The 9,407-nt window shown below is 55.2% G+C and overlaps 1 protein-coding gene across 1 annotated transcript in view; it reads right to left on the reverse strand.

Annotated features, from left to right (window-relative positions):
* Positions 1-947: 947 nt before the first annotated feature.
* The window catches only part of clspn (claspin), a 10,740-nt gene continuing 2,280 nt past the window's right edge, over positions 948-9,407 (reverse strand). Inside the window, 23 exon segments of the mRNA XM_015389796.1 lie at positions 948-1,121; positions 1,211-1,371; positions 1,514-1,675; positions 1,848-1,894; positions 1,966-2,080; positions 2,146-2,276; positions 2,574-2,695; positions 2,772-2,933; positions 3,005-3,177; positions 3,179-3,335; positions 3,423-3,997; positions 4,077-4,234; positions 4,303-4,355; positions 4,425-4,555; positions 4,626-4,786; positions 4,861-5,049; positions 5,124-5,587; positions 6,456-6,558; positions 6,643-6,715; positions 6,789-6,845; positions 6,929-7,081; positions 7,149-7,489; positions 8,805-8,922. Coding sequence (XP_015245282.1) covers positions 1,246-1,371; positions 1,514-1,675; positions 1,848-1,894; positions 1,966-2,080; positions 2,146-2,276; positions 2,574-2,695; positions 2,772-2,933; positions 3,005-3,177; positions 3,179-3,335; positions 3,423-3,997; positions 4,077-4,234; positions 4,303-4,355; positions 4,425-4,555; positions 4,626-4,786; positions 4,861-5,049; positions 5,124-5,587; positions 6,456-6,558; positions 6,643-6,715; positions 6,789-6,845; positions 6,929-7,081; positions 7,149-7,489; positions 8,805-8,922 — 3,771 coding nt within the window. The 3' untranslated portion in view covers positions 948-1,121; positions 1,211-1,245.

Here is a 9,407-nt window from a genome sequence, read left to right on the forward strand (position 1 = left end):
TCTATATAATGGGTTAGCTTCATCTGGATTATAGACAGATATAGCTGGGTATCATCAGCATAATTAATCTCATGCCGTCTAATAATTTGGAGCAAATTTGCTGCTGAGAAAAACATTAAAATAATTCATCCTGGATCTGAATCAATGAAATATTCTCACTGAATTCTTTGTTTAAACTTCAATCTGCTGAGAACAAAATAACAGAAAAATCATCAAAGGAATCTAATTTATTAAGCAATAAAAACCCTCCAGCTGAGACGTGTTCTAACGGGTCAGAATGAGGCTCAGGCCTCCTTGGCCTCCCTACTCCTCCATGGCCTCCCTACTCCTCCTCCTCATGAACCAACCAGGGACGCTTCCAGCACCAAAGCCAAGATCCAGACCGTCAGACTTTATTCCCTCCAGCCCAGTAAGAAGCTTCATCCTGGATTAAATAATCCAGGATTTATTTGATCTAATCAGTTCCCAGAATAATCTCAAATTAAACTCCTATTAAACTAAAAGTGTCTTTATAGATTAAATGAGGGCGTATTATTTCAGTAAATGCTCTGCAGCAGAACGTTCAGCCAATCAGCTTCCTCCGTCCCGCTGCAGGTTCTTCTGAGAAGTTCTGAAGGTCCAAACATTTGGTGAAGAATTTTCATTAATGGAGGGAAAGTTCTGAGACCCGGAAAGTTCTGAGACCCGGAAAGTTCTGAGACCCGGAAAGTTCTGAGACCCGGAAAGTTCTGAGACCCGGAAAGTTCCACCATCATCTGGAACTTCCTGCGGTCCCACGGTTGTTGGGAATTCTGTGTTTTCCACATCCTGGGAATGTTTAGAACCTTCCAGAAAATGTCCAGCAGCTTCAGTTTGGATCAGAACCACAGACCCTCATCTAGAGGTTCTGATCCATTAAAAGATCAGGTTCTGCTAAACCCAGATGACCCAGAAACCGGATCAGAACCACGTCTTAAAATACACTTTTATTTACACAAAACAAACCGACTCAGAATCACAATATTTACAGGAAACATTCAGGACTCGCCCCGGGGGCCCCTGCGGACCCGCTCCAGCCCGGCGGACCCGCTCAGGGCCCGGCCGACCAGGGGCCCAGCGGACCGGGGGCCCACTCCAGGCCCCGGAGAATAAGGTCCATGGGGCCCCGGCGGACCGGGACCCTGCTCCAGGCCCCGGCGGACCGGGGGCCCGTTCCGGGCCCCGGCGGCCTCGGCAGTTAAGGTCCATCTGGGCCTCGGCGGCGCCTCAGTGGTCCAGGAAGCTGAAGATGCTCCTCTGAGGGTTCTGGGCGGGTCCGGCGTCGCGGTTCCGTCTGCACGGCCTCTTGGCCGCCGGGTTCTGCACCTCCACCTGGATCCTCTTCTTCGCCACCTGAGGACCAACACATCCAGAACCTTAGGTGAACCCAGTATCGGGTTCTGTAGAACCACAGCTCCCCCTAGTGTTGGAACAAAGACGCTCTGGTGACCCAGGTAGGTTCTGGTTCCCTCTGGACCGGGCCGACCGGACTCACCTGCTTGTGAGCGGGTTCCGGCGCCGTGTGGACCTTCTCTGGGGAGACGGCGTGGAACAGGAAGCCTCTGGTGCTGCGCGGCGCCAGCGGGTTCCCCTCAGAGATGTTGGCCAGTTTCTGTAGCAGCGCCGGCGGCTGACTGAGCAGAGAACCTCGCCGCACCTGGATCAGAACCAGAAGGTCAGAACCAGGTCAGAACCAGAAGGTCAGAACCAGGTCAGAACCAGAAGGTCAGAACCAGGTCAGAACCAGAAGGTCAGAACCAGAAGGTCAGAACCAGAAGGTCAGAACCGGCGCTGAACCCGGCTGCAGGTGGGAGGGGGGGGCAGCTCACCTGAGGAAGGTTCTGGAAGGGGTTCCTCTGATCCGACTGAGAAGGTTCTGCTTTCAACAGATCAAAGCGTTAGTCTGTGACGAACAGAACCTGCAGAACCCGACCCGACCCGACCCACCTTTCCTCTCCAGGGTTCTGGCCGTCAGCTTCTTGGCCAGCTTCATGAAGCGGCTGTCCTCGTCTGCGGCGTCTTCTGCTTCCAGATCTTCTCCTTTCTGGACCTTCTGCTGCGTCTGAGGAGAAGCGCTCCGTTAACGACCCGCTGGGCCCGGTTCTGCTGTGGCGGGTCAGAACCTACCTGCTCTCTGAGCCACTGCTCCCTCTCCAACCGGGCCTTCCTCCTCTGGACCTCAGCCGGGTCCACATCCTCATCTTCCTCGCCCTCCTCGCCGCCGTCTGGACCCGACCCGTCCGCACCGAACCCGTCGTCTGGAAGAGTCAACAGAACCGTTCCAGAGTCAGAACCACCCATTGGACCTCCACAGTGGATCCAGATGGAATTACAGAAGCTCTGGACCGGTTCTGGAGACAGAACCACCAATCTGGGTCCTCCAACCGTCACCATGAGGCCCGGTTCTGCAGAACCTGCTTTGATCTGGGTTCTGCAGTAACCGGTACCGGTCGGTTTCAGAGCCTGAAGGTTCTGATGGACCCGGTTCTCGGTGGCTCAGAATCAGAACCGGCTGATCCTTCAGCGGATCAGAACCAGAACCTCGGGAGGCTCACCGATGTTCTTCCAGCGGAACCGGCGGGCTCTTCCGGGTCCGTCTGAGTGCAGGTCGCCGTCGGCCAGGTACCGGTCCTGATACAGCCTCAGGCGCCGCTTGTCGTCGTCCAGAAGCTGCTTCCTGTGGAGACGGGACACGGCGCTGAGGCCCGGTCCATCTAGCAAACAGCTGAGGTTCTGGTTCTGGTCTCACTCACATGTGGATCTTGTTGACCTGGTTCTGGAGCTCTTCATCTGAAGGAAGCTCCTCCAGCAGCTCCTCTTCCTCGTACTCGCTGCCTTCGTCGCCCTCGTCATCGTCGCTGTCCGCATCGCTTCCTGAAAGCTCCGCCTCCGAGTCCACGTAGTCCCTGAGCGCCCTGCGGATCGACCCGACCCGATTACAGCAGAACCAGCAGAACCGCCTGAAGATCTCAACGTTTAAACTCACATCTTCTTCTTCTTCTCTGGTCTGCGCGGGAGAAACACTCCCTGGAGCTCCTCCTCCTCCACGTCGTTGTCCTCCTCCTCACCTTCATCAGCAGCTCCATCCTCCTCCTCACCACCATCATCATCCTCACCTTCGTCCTCCTGCTCATCAGGCTTCAGGTTCAGAGGAAGCAGGAAGCACCAAACAGGAAGTCAGAGGAAACCGTCTCACCTGCTCGCTCTCCACGTCTGACAGCAGATGAAACTCGCAGTCCTCCTCCTCCTGCTGCTCCTCCCCCTCCTCCTCCTCCTCCTGCTGCTGCTCCTCCTCCTCCTGCTCCTGCTCCTCCTCCCTGATCAGAAAGTGATGAAGAGCAGAAGGTTGGTCTCTAGAGGAGCAGGGGAACCTGTGAGGAGGCGGGATCAGTGCTGGTTCTTACCTGTCAGCAGGAGGCGGAGCTGAAGGAGCAGAACCTGGAAGCAGAACCAGACGTTCCTCAGCTGAACTTCCTGAATCTGGGATCAAGGATTCCGGGTCGGAACGCTCACCTTGGCTGGGGAACTTTCCGGAGCACAGGTCCAGCAGCTGCTCCATGGCGCCCTCAGACTCCTCCCCTTTCTCCGCCTGAGTCTGAGGAAACGCTCCAGAGCAGAGACCCAGCAGCTCGTCGGCGCCGCCCTCCGCCGAGCCAAAGCCCCCGGAGCAGAACCCCAGCAGCTCCCCCATGTTGGCGTCCATGGCGTTCTCGTCCAGGCTGTCCAGGACCAGCTGTCTCTTGTGGGACGAGGCGTCCCCAGGACGCGGCCCCACGTTCAGGAAGCCATCTGCGTCCAGCAGCTGGGACTGGGCGTCGTCCTCCAGGGAGAAGCGACCCTGGGAGTCTCCCCCCAGAACCGGGCCGGACGCCGCTCCCCCCAGGGGGCCCGAGTCGGCTCCGGGGGAGGGCGGGGCGTACAGGTCCTGGGAGTCCTCCACGGGGAGGCAGAGGGAGCGCTCTGACAGTCTGCCGGAGCTCTGGGTCACAGCAGAGGAGAGAAGTCAGAAGATCGCAGACGGAAACGCTGATCGGGTCAGAACCTCCCGCCCGACTCACCCTGGAGGCAGAACCCAGGAAGGTGGGCCGGAAGAAGCAGGGCGAAGGAGAACGGAAGGAGCAGAAGGAGGTGCCCCTCCCCCGCTGGCTGCTGACGGGCTGGTAGGAGGTGATCATGGAGGCGGCCAGATCGTCCTTCACCAACGAGTCGTCCTCCTCTGGAGACACACAAACAGTCAGAACCTCCTCTACGCTCCTCAGGCTGCTCCTGCTGCTCCTCACCCACCCGTCTTACTGCTCAGCTCCGTTCCAGCAGGTCCAGACCTCCTCACGCCGTCCCTGGAAAACAGCACATCTTTAGGGCCGTCGTCCCGGCAACGGTCGGCGCCAGAGGAAAGCGGAACTCACCCGGTCCGGGAGCAGGAGCTGCCTGGGAACAGCATCAGGGTCCCGTCTGTGTTCACCGGGTCCGGGTTCTGCGCCTCCTCCTTCTCCTCCTCCTCCTCCTCCTCCTCCCTCCCCAGCAGCTCATCCACTCCCTGAAACCCAGACGACGGTTAAAGGTTCTGATGGAGGAGCAGAACCCCAGCAGAACCTCCATGTTTTCACCTCTTCCTCAGATTCGTCCGTCATATCTTCCTCCTCCTCCTCCTCTTCCTCACAGTCTTCGTTGTCGAGGCGATGAAGCTCGGCCCGTCGGGCCCTCTCCTCCTGGCGGCGCTGGGCCATGGCGAGCTGCAGCCGCTGCTTCAGGGTCAGCAGCTTCTCTCCTTCAGAGAGCGACCCGTTAGAAGCGACCCACCAGCAGAACCGGGCCGGTTCTGGTTCTGGTTCTCTCACTGACCTGGTTTGGTGGGAAGCGGCTCCTCCGCTCCCTCCTTCACGGTGACGGAGATGGACTCTGAGTGCAGCTCCTCCCGGCCAGAGGGGGCGCCGTCCTTACGGACCACGGTGAGCTGCAGGGTCCGCTCCACGGCGGGCCGACCCGGGGCGTGGACGTGGCGAAGGTAGCGCTCCTTCAGGGCCTCCACGCCTGAGAAAGACCAGAACCCTGTGAGTTCAGGACCGACCCGCTCCGGATCCAGCCGGGCGCCACGCCGCCGTTACCTGGGTTGGACTGAGGCGGCTCGAGGCGAACGAACGCTCCGTCATCCGGGCTCAGCTTGGCCACGGGAGGCGGGTCCAAACCCAGCTCCTTCAGTCGGGTCAGCTTGTCCTTCTTGGGTTTGGACGGTTCTGGTCCGGAGCCTAAAGCGGGCTCCGCCTGAGGTTCTGCTGGTTGGACTTCAGATGCGTCTGCCTTCAGGTTCTGGTCCAGAGGAACATCTGAGGGTTCAGAACCGGCACCCGGCGCCTCCTCCAGACTCTCAGAGAGCAGCAGCATCGGACCCGACTCAGGTTCTGGTTCTGGTTCTGGTGCAGCTTCTGCAGGGAGGTTCTGCTGCGGGGACGAGGCGGCAGCAGGTTCAGACTGGAGCTGATTGGCCGACAGATCCAGAGAAGGAGGGGCCTCCTGCTGAGTGGGCGGAGCAGACGGCGCCTCCAGCATAAGTTCTGAGTATCTGGAAGACCTGAGAGGAAGACCATCATCATCATCATCATCAGCCAGACCCGGAGGAACGCGGCGGCAGAACCAGCAGAACCAAGGAGCAGAACCGACCCATTTCCTGACCAACCTCAGCCGCCACATGTTTGGCTTCAGGGTTTTCAGCATTAGCGCCACCTAGAGGGCTGGAGGTTCCTAAAGAACCACCGTCATTATTTTAGCATTTATGCACATTTACTGAAATCCTGCTTTACTGTCCAACGCCTGTTTGGCGCCCTCCTCAGGTCAGGAGGGGTCACTGCATCTGATTTAGCTGCTGGTCTAATGGGGATGTGAAGCGGTTCAATTAGAGATCAGATTAGAAAAGTTAATTAACAGATCGATTAAAATAAGGGATTCCACTTTAAATGCCAAACTAATATCGACCCGATAAGAGCAAAGATATTAAATACTTTTATTGCTCATTTTGTTCTTTACAACATTAGAAAAAAGCCTAAACAAGTTATTTTGCTGAGAGAAACGACCACTATTTATAGACCCAACTAGACCATTGGCGGACACACCTGATCCCTGTGGTCAGATTATGTTGAGCCGTTTCTATGGAAACCATCATGATCTAATGGGCTCGATGTTTTCTATAATCAATGTTCTGTCTGCGTGCTGCTGAGGATCCTGATGGGGAGCAAACCGCCGCCGTCGGCCTCAGGTCTGTTTTCGTTCTGTTGAAGCTCGGCTGAGAAGCAACGCCGAGTTTCAATCTATATCATTATTTCTAGGTATTTCTGTAACCATTTGTTGTTTTTCCTTCATAAAGGAGGAGAAGCGTGGATTCATCAGGTGTGTAACATTAAGCGGCAGGTTAGAGGAACGTTAACCCGGCAGGAGGAGCTTACTTGAGCAAGGCCATGGCGGGGCCCTGGGGCCGGGCCCTCCTCCTGAAGAACTGCTCGATGGTCTTGGGTTGGGGGATGTGGTACGGCAGACCCAGGGTGGACTCTGAGGAGGAGAACAGGGTGAGCGTCCTGGACATCAGACCACTCACCGGATGATGATGATGATGATGATGATGGCGGTACGCACCGCGGACCAGCCTCTGAGACTCGCTGTGTAGCTGCTTCATGGCGTCCCTGCTGGCGCGGGCGGCTCTCCTCTCCTGGAGGGGAAACCATGTCAGGAGGGTCTAACTTTTCATTTCTCAGGACGTTTGGAGCTTTGGCGCCGCCTACCTGACGCTGAGGCTTCTCTGAAGCCTCCTCATCCTCGTCTTCATCCAGGGGCGGAGCCTGCAGGTGAGACAGACCCAGAGGAACCTTTTCAGGACCGAACCGCGTTTCCTGGATCGTTTTCATCTCCGCTTGCTTTTTACCTCCAGTTTTTTCAGCTTCCGTTTGGCCGCAGCTCGGATGGCGTCCAGAGACTCCTCCTCCTCCTCGTCTTCATCATCCAGGCCGGCGTCAAACAGGTCTGGGTCTCCCAGCAGGCAGCCGCTGTCGTTCAGAAGCGGAGGCTGAGCTCCTCCCTGAAGACAGGAGCTGTGAGGTGATCCGTTGGTCTAAAGTGTGAGACGTTCAGGATGAAGGACTCACCTCCTCTTCCTCAGAGCTCCTCTCCGCTCCCTTCCTCTTCTTCTTCTTCTTCTTCAGCTCTTCCACTGCTTTGCTACGTTTCCTCCTCTTCTCACGGTTTCTCTGACTCTTCTCCCTCCTCCTCGCCGTCACAGCCTCCTCCTCCTCCTCAGGAGAGCAGGTGATCCTCCTGCTCCGCTGCGCTCCATCCCTCCTGCCCTCCTCTTCCTCTCCGCTGGAAGCAGGGGACCCCGGGGCCTCGGCCACACCCTTCTCCACTGCTTCTTCCTCGCTGTCGCTGTCTCTGATGGCGTTACGCCGCGGCTTCCTGTGAGCCGTGATGTCCTCGTCTTCCTCTGAATCTGAGAAACAAACCCGGTTTAGAATCGAACCAATCAGGATTAGGGTTGTCAAAAGTATCGATACTCAAAAAAGTATCGATACTGAAACGTTGTATCCGGATACAATACTCATTTTCAAAAGTATCGATACAGCCATCTAAAGTGCAGAATAGTGAAAATAAACTTGCTTAATATCAAACTTGCTTAATATTGTGCACAGCATACAACCTCAAAATATTATTCTTATTGTTTTTTATTTATTTCTTGTATTTTTTTATTAATGAAAATATTTCTGTTGAATTTCAGAGTCTTTGTTTTTATTCTTGTGGTATCGAAAAGGGTATCGAGTATCGAATATTTTACTTAGTATCGGTATCGAGTTGAAAAGTTTAGTATCGTGAGAACACTAATCAGGATGCAGCTCCAGGCGCCGGTGGCAGGAGGAGACAGGGAGCGCCTCCTCTGCATCACTGCTGCTTCACTAACGAAGGAGACGTTCAGTTTTTAACGCTTTCAATCAACAGGTTTCTAAATATTCTTCTTTCAGCTGCTTCACTGAAAGCCCTAAAAGTATTTAGACTTTTCCATCCTGTTTGTAGGAGGATGTGGGATCGATGTTTGGTTTGTAGTGTTTTACGCGCCATATTTTGTATAACTGTCGAGAAACACACAATCATGCCGCCGCCAACGGGCGACGCCATTATTGTTTTGGTTAGGTGTCATCAGTGTGATGCAGAGTCTGGGACATGATTTAGAGTCTCAACAGTTCATCAGACTGATGGCGGCGGGGAAGAAGCTGCTGCAGAACCCCCCACCCCCCCCTCCCACCATGGACTGTTCTCCCTGCTGCCCTCTGGGAAGAGGCTTCCCAGCATTCCATGCAGGACCAGCAGGTTCTGCAGCAGCTTCTTCCCCGCCGCCATCAGACTGCTGACCTGATGAGACTCCGCATCACACCGACCACATCAATCAGTTTTTCCGCCATGTTTTTTTCTCCCAATGTTTACATCTGATCACTGCTGCACTTTGGAAATGTCACGAGAGCTCTATGAAATTAAATGTTTGTTTTTTACTCACTGTATGCAAAACGAGGATAAAAGTTGTCCAAGTCTAAACCCAGCATTAGTATCTAGACCAGAGCTGCCAGTCTGGTAAAGAATCTGGTTATAAAGGTTAACCGTTTTATGAAGAGCAACATCAAACTATCAGAAAACTTAATGACTAAAATTAGACTCAAATAATAGTTTTCATCCCGATGACTAAATCCAAGATGGCGGTGTAACCATCAGTGGCAGCAGGAAGCTGCTGTGACCTTTGCTCCGCTGGCTGCAGGTACCTGGAAGGCTGTCCCTCTGCTCCTCCATGGTGGGGGTGACCCCCTCCTCAGCTGGAGATCCCATTCCGCTGTCGGAGTCGCTCTCTGTCGTCCGGGCAACGGCTGGCGCCGCTTTAGCCTGATACAACAACAGACGGTTTAGTAGGGAGGAGCAGGTCTACTGCTGCAGGTCCTGGATGGTAGAACACAGAAGCACGGTCAGAACCTTCAGAACCGGTCCTGGTCACCACTTTACACACTTAGTCTGGGTCTAAAGTCAGTAGAACGTGGTACAGGTCACTGTGGGGGGGGGGGGGGGTTAGCCTGGACGCAGCTGATGGAGAATAAAGATGGTGGATCCATCATTAACGCATCAGAAAGGCTCCGTTAGCAGATCAACCTGGAAGAATCATCACAGCTCCTTAAAACTCTGGAATTAACATCCACCGAGTCCAGACCACCAGGTGTCCCCCCCCGGTCCTGACCACCAGGTCCGCCCGAGCCCAGACCAACAAGTCCACCAGGTCCGCCCGAGTCCAGACCAACAAGTCCACCAGGTCCGCCCGAGTCCAGACCAACAGGTTCAACAGGTCCGCCCGAGTCCAGACCAACTGAGTCCAGACC

This window comes from Cyprinodon variegatus, unplaced genomic scaffold, assembly GCF_000732505.1.
Source record: "Cyprinodon variegatus isolate N-32 unplaced genomic scaffold, C_variegatus-1.0 Scaffold472, whole genome shotgun sequence".
Classification (NCBI taxonomy): Eukaryota; Metazoa; Chordata; class Actinopteri; order Cyprinodontiformes; family Cyprinodontidae; genus Cyprinodon; species Cyprinodon variegatus.